The sequence below is a fragment of the Manacus candei genome, unplaced genomic scaffold, assembly GCF_025592945.1.
Source record: "Manacus candei isolate 608988 ecotype Guabito, Panama unplaced genomic scaffold, ASM2559294v1 h1tg000069l, whole genome shotgun sequence".
Classification (NCBI taxonomy): domain Eukaryota; kingdom Metazoa; phylum Chordata; class Aves; order Passeriformes; family Pipridae; genus Manacus; species Manacus candei.
The window spans coordinates 1,438,226-1,457,316 of record NW_026138117.1 but is presented as its reverse complement, the minus strand read 5'-3'; the positions used below and the strand labels follow the sequence as shown (position 1 = coordinate 1,457,316).

General features: G+C 44.6%; 1 protein-coding gene across 1 annotated transcript; it reads left to right on the top strand.

The window, feature by feature from the left end:
- The first annotated feature begins 11,797 nt into the window (after positions 1-11,797).
- Positions 11,798-19,077, top strand: CHST7 (carbohydrate sulfotransferase 7). Its single transcript, XM_051807007.1, has one exon. The coding sequence runs from the start codon at positions 12,254-12,256 to the stop codon at positions 13,658-13,660; it is 1,407 nt and encodes a 468-aa protein (XP_051662967.1). The 5' UTR covers positions 11,798-12,253; the 3' UTR covers positions 13,661-19,077.
- Positions 19,078-19,091: the final 14 nt, after the last annotated feature.

The following is a 19,091-nucleotide window of genomic DNA, read 5'->3' as shown; positions in this document are numbered from 1 at the left end:
AAAACAGCTTAATCTGTCCGCTGCAGAGATACTTTTATTCCCCTGTGCTGCAAATTGTTTTATCTCTAGATACTACACCAGTCAAGCTCTGCCTGTAGGCCTGAGCAGATGGTGTGGCTAGAGGAGCACTGAATTTCCAATTTATCCTGAAACCTGGATATTTGTGTTGTGTCCTTTTAATGATAATACTCTTTTCAATTTTTGCAAAAAGCTATGTATTTGTCTGTATTTTATTCATTACAGTAGTATTCCCAATCAAGATCAACACAAACAAACGCTGAGAGGCTCAGACTGGTCCCAGGCCATGTAGTAATTCAGTATAAAAGAAAAGGTGATGGCATCCAGATAGCCCAAATCCTATTCAAATGCTTCATCTGTAACAACACACTATCTGCTATGTGGCTGTCACTTACCATTCTTTGAATTAGCACTTTTAAATCGTAAATGTTCCTCATAATTAACTTCAATTAATTAACAAAGCTGGCATTCCCAACCTTTATTCTCTTAAATGGAGACCGCTTTTATTTTTTTATAAGGCTGCATAGCTGTATGACTACACCACTGCACTTAAAATAAAAGCAACTGAAATAGGTTAATATAAAACTCAATGCAAGAGAATACAAGTTCTTCTGGTGCAGCAGGACCATGTTTGCCTTTCAGCAGATACAGAGAGATGAACATGCTCAGTCTGTCTCAGGATGAAGCCGTTATACACTTGCAATATTACATATGCTGTGCATGGCACTGATGACAAAGAGTGTCAGGCACACATTGAGACTATGCTCAGGTCTCAATTAGGAATATCAGTGATATTCCAGGCTTAGGTGCTTGGAATATCACTGCAAAGTTTTTGGTACTTAAATAACCAGAAAATCACTATCATCATTTGCATTTCATAGCTGAAACTCACTTAAATGCTGGGGCATATCAGAATAGCAATGAGACACATTGGCATATTCATGTATTTTTAAATATGAAAAATCCCACCCTGCTGTAGCAGGTGATGTTTTGCAGTCTGCTCTGATACCCTCCTTCATTTATGCCAGCTACTTCCAGCAGATGTTTTTCTGCCAAAGTGCCTGAACAAATTAGAAAGCTGCTGGCACAGGGGATTTTTCAAATTGAGCAGTGGAATTTTAATTTAGTAATTCTCTTAAATGACCAATGTAAGACCCTCAAAGCCCTATGTGGGTTTATAAGCTACACGACCAAGTCGGTCTTGCCTCAGGTACAAAATCCCAATGACAATCAGCCTGCACCAGCTGTAAAAGCATTGTTGCCTAGTGAGTGCCACAGCAGGGGGATGGCAAGTCACCTGCAGCTGCTGAGGCACAGGCTTATATGAGAAGACAAAGGCTGTCCTAGGAGTAGGTTTATATGTCAAACAGTTTCCTTTCAGTAAGCTTTCGTGCAGATTTCCTCTATTAAGATTTCAGAAATGAGTCAGGTGATCCATGACCCAGTTTCAAAAAGGAAAGTTACCCCAACCTGCTAAGTTACCATGAGCAAGTATAGTCATCTGGCTTTAGGTACTACTAAAGAAAAGCAGAGCTGATTAAATAAATAATTTGTTCTTTGTGGTAAATTTTCAACGAATTGATGTTTGAGCAACTAGCTTTGTTGTGTGTTAGAGGTTTTTTCCTAACAGTGATTTCTGTAGTGACTTCTATTAAAACAAAGGCAATGTGGTTTTAAGATCATTCAGTGTGGTAAGGGTATGTTGAGAATTTAAAAACCTGTTTGTATGTGTAATACTACTTTTCTGAGGAAATATTTCAGAACAGTGGTCTATAATGCTGAAAACTGTGGGCACCTTTTCTGTTGCTTCTATAAAAATAACGGTATTTTTAGTGCTCTTCATCAAATTCAAGTGGTTATGACTCTTATATGTACCTGATTGATCTGTAAATCTTGGAGGTTGGATTGTGTAAAACTCCTAAAAAAGTAATCAAGCGAGTCTGAGAGATCGGATGTTTGAGGAAAGACTGATTTTCCAGGCTCTCCAGAACAGAAAAACATGGGAAAACATCTCAATGTCAACAGCTAAGCCTTTCAGACACTCTCCAGTTCACCCTGAAGCAGCAAGAAAACATCATTTTATATGATGAGCTCACTGTCTGCAGTGCCAGACTCTGCCCTTCCAGAATCCTGAGGGCTGGGAAAAGATTTGGTGAGCCCCCATCTTTCCCCCCTCTTTTATTTTTAGTCATCTATTATCACTGCCAAAGGGATATCTATCCCCATGTTCTTTCTCTTTTTTTGTTGCAACGAGGGTAGTGACAGCTCTGCGCATGCCAGGTCTGAGGCCCACGTCTGTACGCAGCCCAGCCAACAGCAGCAGCCAAAGAGACACAGCCAAAAAGATCAGCCACAAAAATCTCACAAATGTTCAGACCTGTCAAATTCGTTGTGAATATGCAGATCAGCTGGGCTCCTGCAATTGGTCTGCATATGTCCAGCAAGCATTAGCCCAACTAACCATTTTAGATTTATCCAGGATGCCTGGAGAGGCAACTGTGGGCCACCAGAAGTTCAAAGAGTGCAGAAGCTCCGAGTACATTGGCAGTGCTCCAGTCACAGCTACGAGGAGGTCCTGAGGGGCACAGAACAATTTTTAGAGTTGAATGCTGTAGGACTGGGGGAGGAGAAAAAAAGCTGTCAGTAAGGCCAATGACAGGAAGGTGTAGATGAGAAAATTTTCCCTAGATTTAAGATGACCCTAAATATTTTTGTAGAGAGAGAGTCTGAACTATTATATGCACCTAAAATAACCTAGAGATTTGAGACTGTCATTTGCTCTTGTTTAATTAATGTTTGTTAAGACACCTGTTGAAACTATTTTGCTCATCTTCTTATTATAAAAGCTTTGTGATAGTAACGTAAGAATAATAGGAATAATCCCATCTTCACAACAAAGACTAAAGGGAGATTTGTAACTGATTTAATTTTATTGTGTTTCAACCTCTAAATACATCTTTTTATGTCAGAAATACATAACAAATCACATTTCTGTCAATAGGAAACACAAGTAACATGAGTACACCACTCTATCAAACTGAAACCATAGCTGTTTCCTGTTGATAAGCTTGCAGCTGCATCCAGACCTTGGATCCAGAAGTGCATCCTTCCAAGGATGTTGCTTCTGGACTGATGCAGGCTGACATAGAAAGAGATAAGAGCAGACAAAGTTAATACGAGCAGAACTGCAAGGTGCAGATGGGGAATACCCTTTCTGGTTTTAAGCAATTTGGTTTAGTCTGTCATAAAACTTGCATTATTCAAAGAGGCACTGAGAAAATTAGTTCTTTTTTATTCCTAAACTTCAAAATTATGCATCTTAAAATGATAATAGAAAGACAGCAGTTCAGTTTGATTGGCAAATTAATTGAGATTGAAATATTAGCCATGTGCTGTTTAATTTGTCTTGTTTTTTTCCTAAACTGAAACAGAAAAACATACTTTTTATTTTAAAATCTGTTCCTGCTTTTCCTTTCCTTCAAATACTGTTCAAGATGTTTTGAATTACAGTGAAAATCTATGTATTTTTGCAGCTGAGGAGATTTTGATTTACCTACTGACTGCTGATGAGGGTACTGATGACTGACAAACATCCATCATTTGAAAATTTGAGACATCAATATAATCTATTAAACATATCAAATTATTTTAAATTTCTTGTCTGTCTTCTCATTCAGTGGCAGCAGAAATTGAGACAGACAGCATTCAGCAAAGCCACAGTTTGGTGTTGACATCAGTTTTACTTTCATCATGAGACAGTTGGAGGTATCGCCATTTAAATCAGAAAAGACATTAAATGCTTTCTACTTGAGCATGTTGTTGGACAGAAGGAATTTGTGCCTGAGACAGTAACACTCCATCCTGCAACATGCTGAGCTGGAACTCAGATCACGGCTCTTATATCGGCCATGTAGAGAAGGAAAACAGGTTTCCTGAAACAAACACAGATAATTTTAATTACTTTAATTGTTTTTGCAGGAGTTGTTTAAAGAGAAGCTCAATTTTTAGGACTCCCACAGGATAAAGGTAAAGTAACAAAGTAAATAGACACAGGGCATCTTAGATCCCAGACAAGACATTTAAGCAAACTGATCTATTTGACTTCCTTGCAGAATAACTGTTGGACTTCCTCAGAGGAATAAGGATGGCACTGAGCAATCTCTAGGCATCATTTGAACCCTTGAAGTCAGTAAAGCCAAACTACTGTGAAAAGTGGTGATTTAGATTTCCCTATGAAACCTTTTTGATGGTACTGTTAGGTGTGGTACATCAAAGCCCAAGATACTCTTGTATGAAGGCAGTTCATACTGGAAAGAAAAAAACACACAGTTTTATAAGAAGAGCAATAAACAAAATGGATCAAGAATGAAGCAAGTGACATTGAAGAGTTTCTCAAAGTATCAGGCATGGCTAGATTGACTGATATCCTTGAAGACTGCCAGTAAGTCAGGACACCAAGGTCCAGGACAGGTCAAAGAGGGCCATGTACTCCTTACAGAGTCTACGTTTCTAGGAGGTGTCCCTCAGGAGATGACTTAAACCACAGCCTCAAAGAAGGTCCCCAGTGCTCATCAGATGAAAATATGCTATGGCTGAGTTACTCTGCAGGAGAGGTGATACCACTGCTAAGAAACACCTTTATTTCAAGTCATTCTGTAGACTATGAACTTGGGTAAAACCTGTTTCACTAAGACCAAGTGGATAAAAACCCCAAATACCTGAAATGTAAAGGGGCTGTTTAGCTCCCTGGTTCTGCTCAGTTTGGAAGCAGGTGTGACTCTTCATGTGAAGTTGTTTGACTTAGACCCAATACTCAAGAAGACATCCCATCCACTTGGCAAAACAGCTGTGTGTGCATCCAAGAGACTCAGAGAAGATACCCCCTTGCCATGTTTGTGTTATGCTTACAAGGGGATATACAGACAATAATCCACTTGTATGTTTCTATTCTTTTAGCAACTATGAGTGAGTACAGGTGGGAAAGTCTGGTTGTTACATCAGCAAGTCAGCTCAGATGTAGGTGGGTGTCCAGCACATTGCTCAAAGTGACTCTTGGCAGAAATGAAAGCCAAAGGTGCAGAAAAATGTCAGTGCTGAGCCCCTAAGGGAACCCACTGTCCTTTCCCAGTCCCACAGCGCTCCCCCCACCCTCCCATTGCCCAGAATCCCATTTCAGCCCAGTCCAGCCCCATCAGTCAGGAAAGGTCCAAATCAGAGTTACCTTGCTTGAGGTATCTTACCTTCATCAGAACTCAGATGGAGGCAGCCAGGGCAACAATTTCAAATACTTTAAATATTAGAAAATTTAGTAGAATTTTCTGCCTGTTTTAACAATAGTCTTAGTAGTCTTGCAGTGTTTTCAGGGGGTGCTTCCCAATGGCAGGTTGAAGGAGAAATCACACAAAAAAACTCCCCGCCCAGTCAAACCACAAAGCATGGCAATATGTAAAAACAAGATGTAAAGTAGGGGCATTTCACCACAGTACCAAAACAAACATGAACAGTCCTCTGTAGCTCTTGTCTAGGCAGTTGCTTCAGCTTCAAATGGAACAATATTCTTCCCTAGAGGTTGGGTGACTAGATCATCCAGCAAGAGGATAAACAAAAAAACCCCATAGGTAAGAGGACTGAATATAGTGAAGGAAGGACAAAAGAAATATCAAACAAGAACAAATACAGCAGAAGACACTACAATAAAGTTTCCTGTAAGCACAGCAGAGGTATAGGGAGTTTGAAGACATGCTCCAGCCTTGGCCATGCCTCACATCCAGGAAGCTGGAGCAGCCTTATTAGACCCGTTCGGCCCTACCACCAGCAATGTCTACATGCTCTTCTCCACACAGCCAAGTCCAGCAGCTAATAAATTGTGTGTGAAATGTACCTGGACAGAGGATAATTCCAGAAGGTGCAGAACTCAGGTTTTCCCAGAATATTTCCATAGTCAGCCCAAAGTCAATAGGTGGAATGAGCAGGAATTTCTTCTGGGAGAATCTGAGGAGTATTGCAAAAACTGTACTGAGATCAGCTTAAAGTTTTCAGGATGCATTTAAATATTTTCTGTTTGAGCTATATGGTTGAAATAAACTTGTGCAGCAGCTCTGTAATCGCATGTAACATTTTTTTATTGTTGTTCAGATAGAACTACCACAGGTGTGTAGTTGTGCTATGATTGCTTCGGACAGATTTTGTTAAACTTGCAGTGAGGACCCAAAGCAAGAGACTAACACCAATTTTGAAATCTGTTGCTCTCATTAGACAGTTGACAAAAGAAATTGTCGACTGCTGACTATCATTCCAGTTGGAAAACCCCAATTAACAGCATAACAAGCCCAAAGAAGACTTCCTCATTAATAACCAGTAATGACAGCCAGGGAGTTAAACTGGTTCCCAAAGGCTGCAGGAACCCAGGAGTTTCCCAGAATCACTATATTTTTGCCCACTAACATTTTTCCTTATAAAAGGTAAATAATCTTGTGGAAGCATATACCAGATGAAATTTCAAGTGAATTATACATTCTGGCATTTGTCTTTCTTCCAAGGCACAGTAATGTCTTGTGGGAATAATTTGCATCAGAAATTCTGAACTTACAAAATTATCTTTAGAAAGCTTGATTGGACATATTTATTAAGTAGGTGCCGTGACTGAGCCCTCAGCATTTTCATTTGCACATGCCGATACGGATTTGCACATATGACTGAAGTGAATAAAAAGGCAGATACTCAGTCCAAAAATTATATTCTATGCATGAAAGTGTTGCCTTAGGAAGGCACAGGAGACTTGCAAGTATTTTGCTACAACGGCTGTCTAAGAGGTTATTTTGAGGGGAAAAAAACCCCCAGTTAAAAATAGGTCTCAAATTTTCTAGTTCATTTCTTTGCTTGACTGAACTCTGAAAGATTTAGTTCCCTAATTATGCCGACACAATGGCTTAACTTGTTTAGTTGCGAAAGCTTGCTGTTATTCTTAATCAGCATCTCTAATTCAGCAATAGTAAGCCTGTGACAATGAGAGAAAACAGAAAACGATTCACAGTTCCTGCCACTAAACCCAATTATTTCCCACACATCTTGTACCATCGGAATAATTTTTCTTCGGCAGCTACTGTTAATTGCCAGGCAGGGGGAGGCTTGATGGAGGTGCTGGCTATTGGTGTAGCATAAGCCCATTTCTGGGCTGTGAGAGAAGTGGTTCTCTGCTAATGGGACAACAGAGCCCACTCTGCAGGGGAGAGGCTTAAAGTCTTCAGATCAGAGTCATCACTGGCATAACTTAGGAAGACTCAAGTTACATCAGCATGGACTTGGATCACAGAATAGATGCTTTCTTCTTTCATTGTTGATGATTCATCTGAATTTCCATTTTTATAAATAATAACAGATTTTTTCTTCTGAGCTTCCTGTCAAACCTCAACTAATACATAAACTTGCTTTGCTCTGCCTTCCACCTCCTGCATTTTCTTGTTACATTTTCTAGTAGCATTTTCTATCATCTTCAATGATGGCATTAGCTTCCTTTCTTAGAGGAAGTTAGAGGAGCTCACGAGATCACTGATAGCATAAAAGTAGCCATGTTTCAAATTAAAAAAATCACCTGCTTTCAATTTGTTTTTTCCATTTCAATGCTCAGACCTCACATTTTTGGAAAAGCCACATATTGGAAAGCCACAGACAATTCCCACTCTGACACTTAAGAGTATAGCATATTACTAATATCTTCATTTTTAAAAAATCAGAAGTGGAAATAAAATGCCTCTGCTTCTCTTGGGTGCAGATAGCTCCCCTAGCTGGGTACGCAGCAGGCTGATGCAGCTAGCTGGTCCAGTGATGCTGAATGATGAATCAAGCATCCCTTAGCCCAAAAACAAGCTGCAGGGCTGGATTTGGCTTCATCTGAACACCTCCTCAGCTCACGCTCTGTGCTCAGCTCTTATGTCAGGCAGCAGAGAGCAGCAGCATGCCTAACTTTACAACTTTACCAGTTCTCAGGAAGAGAAATTTGAGAGAGAAGGAAGCAATGCATCCCCTCCCTTCTGACTCCACATATGCTGCTGGTCCCCAAACTCAGCTGCCAGCTGCCTTCAGTCTGAAGGGCACGGAGGAGTCTCGTGCCTTCCTGCTGCCCCTGCTCTTCTGCAGAGCTGTTGGCTAGTGTGATCTGCATGAAGACTGTATGATTATATTAACCAAAACCTGAAGTTGTACACCTAGCTTCTCTCGAATCAGCCTAAAGAGAAACTCAAAGGTCTGGATTTGTGCCAGTGTAACAAGCAAAAGGAGTACACAGACCAAGGTAGTTGTGAACACCACCATTTTCCTGCATCATTTCCTCGTCTTTCTTGCAAGTGCTGAAGTGACATTGGGTGTATGAGCAAAGCTGATTACTACCTTATGCATGTAGCTTTGCATCTGATGCCACTTCTACCCATCTGCTCACCAGTCTCCTGGTTTTGTCTCACTTTCCACTTTCTTTGGATCTGCTAAATTTCCATCGAGTCTCTCAGAACCTCTTGATATTTTTGACCTTTTACAGGCACGCAATCTCTGTTCCACCTTGGGGGAAACTCCACTGCAAAAAATCCCTTCTGCCCCAGCTACCTCGCCTGGACCGGCTTCCCCATTCTGTTATTCTCAACAAGTCCCTTCTAAAATGTAACCCGCTAAGTCTGGTCTCATATGTCAAACATGTGATGTTGCACATGTTGGAACATCTAATGACAAAGCAACTTCAAAAATAAAGACATCGTCCTAGCTTGTTGGCTTCTTGAAGGTTTTTAAGCTGCCATTAACCACAGACTTCCTCTTGGCTGAAGCCTGTGAGTGACAACATGTGCAAGCAGAGAGTTCATTAACAGTCAGGATGTTTGAGGGTGGTGCTCCCTGTGCAAAGCATATTTAATTTTATCAGCTAATCAAGCTATTTTTAATCACAAAGCACTCTTTGAAAATGACAAGAGCATGCGAGAGCTGAAAGATGGATGGCTCAATATAGAGGCAACTATTTCTATTTTGAAGCCTCTCCTGAGAAGATAAAAATTATTCTCAGGATGAAATGCTGTATTCCAGCATTTACTGTCTCTCTTGTCAGTAGAAGCACTGTGGGAGACAGAAGAGCAAAAATTAAGTTAGAGATAATACACAGGAAGCCAATGTTATGTTAGATATAAAACAGCCAGTACTTTCAGCGACAAGCTTGGAAACTAGAAAGGAAATACTGCAATACTAAAGTATGCAGAGCATGTTATGCCCATATTATTTTTTCCCCCTTTACAAAATAACATTAAGTACAGAATTACCATCAAGAAATGGCAGGAGCTAGATGCCAAATGGGTGACTGCTTCGCAAGTCAGTGAAGAAGAACATGGTTGTCTCCTTCAGGAGACAGAACTGTCCTGATCTTGGAAGGAAGAACAGAAGATCATTTGTATATGTACATGTATATGTAAATAACGTCTTTATGGTTTATAGAAAAAGCCCAAATGGGAGAAAATTATCCTCCTTATCTGTGCTGAAGGAAGAACACATTAGTACAGGCTGAAAACCAAGCAAAGAAAACAGCTCTATTCAGACCAGCAATCTGCTCCTCAATGCTCAAATTAGGTACTTCTTGTGACCCCTCAGGAAGGCTGGAGCTTGGCAATTTCAAGCCTAGCTCAGGCACCTGCTGGGTGGCAGAATAAATACTGGCTTTCCTGGAATCTCCTCATGCCAAAAAAGCCCTAACCCAAAACAACTGAAGTAAACACTTACAGCCTAATCCTCTTGCAGTAGAGGAACCGTTGTGAAGGCACAGAACAAAACATTTACTGTCATTCTTTTTTGGTTTGATAATCTTTTAACAACTGTGATTTTATCTTTACTAACAGATTTAATCTGTGGTAAAGTGACTTGCATCTTTCCCTTTTTCTAGAATAGTTGACACAGAAGTTTGTAGCTCCATTGTCTGAAAAAAAATCAGCGTAATACGTACATAGTTTTATTTTCACGGTTCTTCATTTGTCTGACAGGCTGTCTTACTCTGAGATGTTCGATTCTTTTCAAGACAGCTTTACTTTAGTTAGACAGCTTTAAGACCTTGATTTTAGTTCTTAGACAAGTATGTGTCATAGAAACCAAGAGGAAATTAGTTTAAGGTAACACATATTGCAGCGAGGTTCATTGGTCAGAAATGGTGCTGATGCTACTGCCACCTCGGTGCTTTGTCTTACAAAGGGGAAACCCTGGCATCTCAGAGCTATCCATTCTCATCTGCACTTCTCAGAATCCCATCTTGGTAAATCTACCCGCATTACTATTCCGTGTGATGTCACAGAAGTCAACCACACCAGAGACACCTCTCAAAATACTAGATATGCTTGTTCTTTCTATATGGGAAGGGGTTTTCAGGCAAGACTGTGATCTAATTTTGGCAACTGTGTTTTTTTTCTGTTGTCCCCCTTTAGTTGCTTGAGGGTCTGGATGACATCCTGGTATTTATTGAGTCAGAGGTGAAACTCACACTGGCAAGTATGAAGGCAGAATTTCCTTTCCAATGCTATAATTTCCACACTTTTCTGCTCAGGAGGTTACAAGTCTTTTTTGGCACCATCTACTCACTCAGCACACTATTAAGGGCAAGAAGCCCAGTCTTTAACACTTATTTAACAGGGGTCAAATAAAGCATTAGCAGGCAGACTGCTGGCTCACCACCTGGACAGAAGCATGCTTTTTCTCTCACATTGATTTCTGCTTCTTGTACTTTGCCTGACAAATTCGGAATAGGATTATTCTTTAATAACTGGACATTCACACTATGTGCAGCAGCTTCAGACTGTGTATCTATATATCTGTACCATAGAAGAAGCATTTTTAGAACCCATGTAGTGGGTTGTTTCTGTTCTCCATTGCATGTGATATGGTTGACGAAGGTTGTGTCACGTGTCTAACCACAGGTGAATATATACCACATAGACTCTTCTGGGAGTTAAAGCATCACGCACTGAGGGCAAGAACTGCGTTATCCTCTCTGAATTTCACTCTGCCCACCATACTTAAATATTAGTAGTATTTTACAGAGGATGCCACCTATTGCCTAGAGAACAGTCAGCAGCTCCCACTACACCATCAGCAGAATGGGGACCTCACTTTCCTGACAGCTGAATGCCTTTACCAGGAACCCAGGATCATGGTCCATCTCTTTCTGTGAGCAACTTTCAAGGTCAGGCAGGGGCTGGGCTGGAGATTTTGAGACTATACATTTGAATTTAAACACCTGAAATCAACATCTTGTTGACTTTCCATCCTACAATAGGCTTACTTAAGCTAATCTTAGGTGTCTAAAAAACTAGAAGTCTAAGTTTGAGCTGGTAACTTTACGCTCCTACTAGTTAATCAAGAGGAAGGTTATCAGGAAGCTATCAGACATCCAAGACAGGCTGAGTGTCCCTCTGTGGGTGCCCATTTCTTCCTACCAGCTGCAAAGGGTGACCAGTTCAGACAGACACAGAACTTTTAGGTGTATAAATTGGAGCAATGAGTCATGATAGAGATGTCCGCATCCCATCGGCACACACACGTAGATAAAAGCGTGGCCGAGAAACCCCGCAGCTCGCTATAGCGCCAAACTGCAGCACTCCTGAAACTCACTGCAGATTTTAATAGCTGTCATCCATCCTAAAAATACTTTTGCACCGCTTCGTGCTACTGTAGCGTGTTGCGTGTTCTTTCTCTGGAGCTCCGGGGAATAGCAGGACCAACCGCTCCTCCTCGGGACACCCTCGGCTGCTCGGTACCTGTCCTGGCGAACATACCTCCTTTTCGGTGCGCCCCTTCCCGGGCCGGGGTGACTCCCGCCGTGCCGAGCCCGCCCCTCCGGCCCTGCCCGGGGGGGGAGGGAGGGAGGGAGGCCGGGTGAAGGGCGGCCTGGAGCCCGGCGCAGCGGCGGCGGGAGCGGCAGGAGCAGCAGCATCAGCCCGCGCCCCGGCGGCGGCTGCTCTGGCGGCGGGGGCAGGTGCGGGCGCTTCCGCGTCGCGCTACGAGGAGGAGGAGGAGAAGGAGGAGGCGGCGGCGAGAGCGGGCGGGCGGCGCGGCCAGCGGCCCCGAGCCGGGCCGGCGTGCCCGTGGGCGTGCTCCCTGGCGGGGAGGACCGCCCGCCGCCCACATCCCCGCCGCCGCCGCCGATAACTTTGCCTCTCTGCAAAAAGCCGCCCTCCGGCAGCCAGAGTCGGCGGAGCACCGGCGGTCCGAGCCGCCCGCCGCAATGAAGGGCCGGCGGCGGTGGCGGGGCGAACACCGTCGCTTCGCCGCGGTGCTGGTGCTGTACACGCTGCTGCTGCTCCTGCTGGTGCCCTATGCGCTGGACTACGGGGCCAGGCGCGGGCGGGCGGACGAGGAGCCGCTGCTACGGCGCTGCCCCAGCCTGGAGGAGGCGCTGAGCGAGTGGGGCTGGGAACAGCGGCCGCCGCTGGACGAAGAAGAGGAGGAGGAGGATGAGGCGGGCACGGCCGGGGCGGCGGGGAACGGCAGCGCCGGGGCGGCGGGGAAGCGGCACATTTACCTGCACGCTACCTGGCGCACGGGCTCCTCCTTCCTGGGGGAGCTCTTCAACCAGCACCCCGACGTCTTCTACCTCTACGAACCCATGTGGCACCTGTGGCAGGCGCTCTACCCGGGGGACGCGCTGAGCCTGCAGGGCGCCCTCCGCGACATGCTGCGCGCCCTCTTCCGATGCGACTTCTCCGTCCTGCGCCTCTACGCTGCCCCGCCCGCTCCCCGCGACCCGCTGGCCCCCGCCCCGCCCGCCGCCGACAACCTCACCACGGCCAGCATCTTCGGCTGGCGGACCAACAAGGTGATCTGCTCGCCGCCGCTCTGCCCCGCCGCCCCTCGGACCCGCGGGGACATCGGCCTCGTCGACGGCGCCGCCTGTGAGGAGAAGTGCCCGCCGCGGGCACTGCGGGAGCTGGAGGCCGAGTGCCGCAAGTACCCGGTGGTGGTCATCAAGGACGTGCGGCTGCTGGAGCTGGGCGCGCTGCTGCCGCTGCTGCGGGAGCCGGGCCTCAACTTGCGGGTGGTGCAGCTTTTCCGCGACCCCCGCGCCGTCCACAACTCCCGCCTGAAGGCGCGGCAGGCGCTGCTGCGGGAGAGCGTCCAGGTGCTGCGGAGCCGCCACCGCGCCGAGCCGCGGGGGTCGCCCCGCCACCAGCAGCAGCATCTCCTGCTGCCGCCCGGGCTGCTGGGCGGCGGGCGGGCGTCGCAGCCGCAGCACCGCGCCGAGTTCTTCCTCGGCGGCGCGCTGGAGGTGATCTGCCAGGCTTGGCTCCGCGACCTGCTCCTGGCCCGCCGCGCCCCGGGCTGGCTCCGCCGCCGGTACACGCAGCTGCGCTACGAGGACCTGGTGCGGGAGCCCCGCGCCGAGCTGCGCCGCCTGCTGCGCTTCGCCGGGCTCACGGTGCCGCCCGCCCTGGAGGACTTCGTGCTCAACATGACCCGCGGAGCCGCCTACTCCTCCGACCGGCCCTTCCTCATCTCCGCCCGCGACGCGCGGGAGGCCGTGCACGCTTGGCGGGAGCGCCTCAGCCGCCAGCAGGTGCGGCAGGTGGAGGCGGCGTGCGGCGAGGCCATGAGCATCCTCGCCTACCCTCTCAGCAGCGGCGACGCCCGGTAGCGCCCTCGCCCTCCGCGTCCCGGACGGGCCCGAGGGCAGGCGGGTGCTGTCGGGCAGAGCTGAGCGCGGGGGTTCACTGCTGGCACGGTGGGCGCCCAATTCGTTGGCTGGGCGCTCCCTAGGGCCAGCCCCGGCTGAGGGACACTTGCCTCGCCTCGGGTGCAGGCAGCGCGGCAGGGTCCAGGCCCCCCGTCCCGCTGTAGTTTCAGTGGGGCTGTGCAGGGCAGAGGGGATGATTTATTTAAGAGAAGGGTTTGGTAAGAGTGTCCTCCGAGTACGGCATCAATCTTGGAGCCATTTCAACTTGAAGCTGTGATCGTGTACAAAGCACAAGTGTGCTTCAAAAAACTGCATCAAAACTTAAAAATCCCCCAAATGAAGACTCTCAGCAAGGAACTAAGAGGGCCTGGAGGGTGCTGCTGTGAGAGCACTGCCCTCCCTGAGCGCTGAAGCACGCTCGGCTCTGTCCTTCCGCCACTGAAACACGTACAAGAGGCTTCTGTGAAGTCGCTGCAGGGGTCAGTGGAGGCCTGGGCGGGCAGGAGGGTGCCTGCTCAGGGCAGGACTCGAGTCTTCTGCTCCCAACCTGCTCCGTCCCTTCTGCGGGGACGGTCTCTGCCCCTACAGGTTGCTGATGCTGTGGGGAGGGGGCGCTTGCTAAGGGTCAGGGAACCGTGTCCAACTCTGTCCACCAGCAGGGTAAGCGGTTGTGCAGAGAGGGTAAGCATTCTCCTGCTTACATGTTTCAAAGATGTTTGTGGCAGAAATCTTTGCTTTTCTGAAGAAATCTGTAATTCTTTTGGGAGTAGGATATTTTTTAATATATGCTGATACAGTTTGGTGATACTTACGTGAGATACAGGTGACTAATATGTTTCTTTGGGACATGTATAGGGTGACTGTAACTGGAAAACAAAAGCTTGATATTTCCATTTTGTTTTCTCAGTCAGTTGAGAGAATCACTTTTCTTCCCTTGCTTCCGGGCTGACATATTGTGCCGTGCACGGGTTCCTCCTGGTCACATCCCTTCCGAACAATAACATCCTTTCAGCTGGCAACGCCTGGACAAAAGCAAATGTTTCCTAAGAGGCTAAGACAAATTAATCATGAAGTTCCCAAATAAAACCTTGTATTAAAGAATAAAAGGGAAAAAAGAAAACCCTCAAGTTTTATTTTAGATTTTAAAATTACATTTTCCTGCAAATATCCTCTAGCTTATATGAGAAGGGTGTGCGTGTGTGTGTATCTGTGAGTACCTTTGTTTCTTAATTTCTTAATGTAGTTGTAGAAGGTTCAATTGTAATTTGGGGATGAAGTTTTTAACTTCATAGAGACTGCTTTTGAGTCCATTACAGTCATCATCATCATGGCTAGGCTTTGTGAACGAAGATTTGGGAAGTCCATTACAGTATGTCAGTGTTTAAACAGCCTCACGAGAGTGTACAGGATTATAGGGATGTTTACATGCAGTCCGCAAATACAACCCGAGAACACGAACTTCAAATCGAGGATGATCCAGGATCAGGAAGAAAGCAGTATTTGTATAAAGTGCTGGAAATAAAGGCAGTTCAAAGATGTTACATTACCTTGTAGTAAACATTTCAGTTGCACTGTAGTTTTTTGTGCTGAGTGTTGTGCTGTAAAGCATGTCAGTGAGTATGAACATTTATTTTAGCTCTTTTTCTTTCTTGACCTTCCCACTTGAGAATATGTTGGCACAAGAAGCAGGTTTCTTTCATTATATAACAGAAAAATGTGTTTTAGCAAATCTATCCATTTCCCAGTAGTGTGCTTCATATGATTCTGCATCCTGGGGTTTCTGTTTGAAGTAAAAATTACAGGGGCTCATTTTGTGCTGGAACAACCTTGTGTATTATGTAAGGGATATTTCTGCATTTTCTAACAGTGCCTGTGACATCGAATTTGTCTCTGAGTGTTCTAGTGGCATTTAATAATGGTATTTGTGTAGATGGACAATACTTGTATTAATGCCTTGATAACCTGTGTCAGGTAACCTATTTTGGAAAGCTTTTCTGACACTACACCCATCCTGGCCTGTACTGACAGGTTTGGGAAGAAAATAAGATTTTCATGCATGCCAAAAGATGATACGGTACTCATTTTCTTACACTGGATTTTAATCTCCCATTTAATGTATCTCGTTGATTTGTTCTTAGCTAGTTGCAGCCACAGAATTGTATGATGCATCTGCTAAACATTTGCTTCACCTTGGTAGGGAATCTCATTTCGCTGTTTTGGGTGATAAATGTCTTTCATAGATTTTTAGAAATCTACACTTAGTTTCACTTACAATCATTCATCATGATGAAGAAAGAAGTGTGGCCATCTAGCTTAACTTGATTCGTCTAACTGGAAAGAAATCCACTAATTATTTAGTACTTTCTCAAGCAGTTTCCATATTTGAACTACAAAGATAGTGAAGAGTCTAGAGGGGAAGCCACATGAGGAGTGTCTGAGGCCAATTGGTTTGATCAGCCTGGAGAAGAAGAGACTGAGGGGAGACCTCATAGCAGCTTACAGCTCCCTCACCAGGGGAGGAAGAGGGGCAGAGACTGATCTCTTCTCTGTGGTGACAAGTTAAATGACCTGAGAGAACACATGAAGCTGTGTCAGGGGGGTTTAGGTTGGATATTAGGAAAAGGTTTTTACCCAGAGAGTGGTTGAGCACTAGAACAGGATTCCCAGGGAAGTGGTCACACCACCAAGCCTGACAAAATTGAAGAAGCATTTGGACAATGCTCTTAGGCACATGGTGTGACTCTTGGGGATGGTCCTGTGAAGGACCAGGAATTGGACTTGGATGATCCTTGTGGGTCTCTTCCAACTCAGGGTATTCTATGATTCTATGATAGATGCATTTTCTGTATCAAAAATTATTCCTATCAACAAAAGTTGCTCACTAGCCCAATTGCTCTTTATTAGTGATTAATTTAATATTTTTTTTCACTCCAAGCTGTCTTGTAGGGTTGTTTTTTCTTAATTTTTGTATAATGCAAAAAGGGCTCTGTTGGGAAAATGTACAAAATATAGCAAGTGCAATTTGTGGTTTGTATTCAGGGCACCTGAGTTCATTAGAAAACTCTTCTAAAAAATCCACAGGGATTTATCCAAAGCTGAAAAAGGAGTGAGTAGCCCAGAGTGGCATCTTAGAGTAGTATCTGCAAGAGTATGTAAGGCTGGATGACAGTTGCTTAATGACTGATGGTGTGACGTGTGCTTCGATCACTAGAACACTTTCTGAAATTCTCTACCCAAGGAGGACAACTAGGGCTCACCAACAAATGCATCCCATTTTTCTCTTAAGGGTGTTTTGATGGCATTAGAAAACATTGTTCAGGATGCTTACAGCATATACTTGTTGGTCCTGAAACTCAGACATTGAAGGAAAAACAAATGTACTGTCAAATGTCAGTGTCGGTACTTACCTGAGAAGACAGAAAAAAGGTCTGATTAGGATGACCAGCACGAAGTTTCACTGGCAGAGGTCTTTGGAAGTAAGCAGAACTTGCTGAAAGCAGGACACCCGTGGTTAGACTGCATTTTGAGAACAGCTGGACATTTATGGCTTGGCCATTTTGAAGTAAAGTCACACTTCTACTAAATGATGTAGGAAACGGAACCCTAATGCTCTTTTAGAGCAGGGGATGGCATGGTAAGCAAGGGAACAGTAAACACATTTTTATAGCCAACCTGAACTTGGCAAACTTAGAATCAGAGGGCAGTTTTAGTAGTTCTGACTGAGATTTGTTAAAATTACCTACTTGTGCTACATTACATGTGAGGGATTAACAACTTTAATGTATTAAAAAGTCATGCAAAACTGACAACTCCTCACAAGACTTACGTCTGTCACCTGTTTTTACTTCTAGTTGTCACACATCTGCCTTAAGGAAGGTAGAAACTTAAGTACTGTAATTATTCATAAAAGGCTGTGATATTTCCACACTGGAATTGTTAACTGCTCTTTTACAACATCATCTGTATATTTAAATTGTTTCTTTCGAGGAGGCAAACTGTACTGACATACTTGTGGGAAATGCTGAAAGTCCAGGGCCAAGACATACTTGGCCCCTGCCTTAATTTTACTGCTTAGAACATTACTGATGGAGTCCTTGTAGATATCCACAGTACGTACTTGCATACTTCAGGTCCAATAGAAGTAGTTTAGTATCAGTTGCAGTATTTAACAGAAGTGTTAGAATACTTGTGGAGTTACTTATTTAACAATTTCAGTATTGCATGGGTCATTTTAGCCCTCACTCCCCCATCAGTTTGTGCATGAAGAAAAGTCCTGAGTTTCTGCATTAGGTTCTCAATATCACCACTTTCAATAAAGACCAGTGATAAGAAATACTTGCAGAGTTTCTGGATTTATTATGATAATGCAAATAAACAACTAAAACCCTGAGAGCCAGCAAGCCCAACAGCATGTTCTGTTCCTTTCTTGAACACAAAGAGCTGTCACTGAGACTCTCTGATGGTGCATGTCATTTCTCAGAGTCACCATACAGTCCGTGCAGCACTGGGAGTATCTTAGATGTTACTTTGTCATTCCTATTTAACTTGACACCTACTGCCATGGAGAATGATATGGGAAAAATACAATTGTCAAACCTGACACTAGCAGTTTTCAACACCCCATTGGTGGAGTGTGTGTGTGAGGGGACAGGGTCCAGATTATCCTTGGCTGTGGTTTAAAGAGATGAATGTTAGATCCAAACTTGTTGAGGCGGTGGGTTTCAATGATGAAGGGACCTGGTGTTTGTTGCTGAGACATATCTCTGGCAGTCTTAGCTCTGGACAACAAGCGGGAAGCGAATTTTAACATTTTAGGACTTGGAATCTGTCTGGGTAGTAAGTACTGGGAAATTCTTGCTTCCAGCACTGAGGTGTTAAGCTCTGCTGCTAACCTATGGCACCTGCAGCGCCATTTCTTGGTGTTGTTAAGTGGGAATCCAGCCTTTCTCTGGCACTTCCAAACTTGTTACCCTGTTTCTAACTGTCCAGCTTCAACTGTACATAGGCTGAAGCTTTTTGTCATGGGCTTAAGGTTCAAGTCTCTTAAGGGAATTTCAGTTGAAACAGTGCATATTCTTTTGGACTTAGGATGTGGTGGCCTTTTGCCTGTGTTCAAATACTCATGAAGATACTTCTTTGAAATCATTTGTCACTTCAGTGCTTTGGGACAGGAACTCCTGTTTGGGTAGCAGAAATGATCTCTGTGTAGAGGATGTCCCCTTTGTTTTGTTTTTCTTTACCTCTGCCTTCTATTCTAATTTGGCCAAATATATTAATGTTTGTATAAAATGGATAGCATGTGTTCAGTAAAAGTGGTTTTGGTATGTGTGTGTATCTTTATTTTATACCAAATAAAGTCTGCATTGGTTTTATGTCCACTGAGCATGCACAA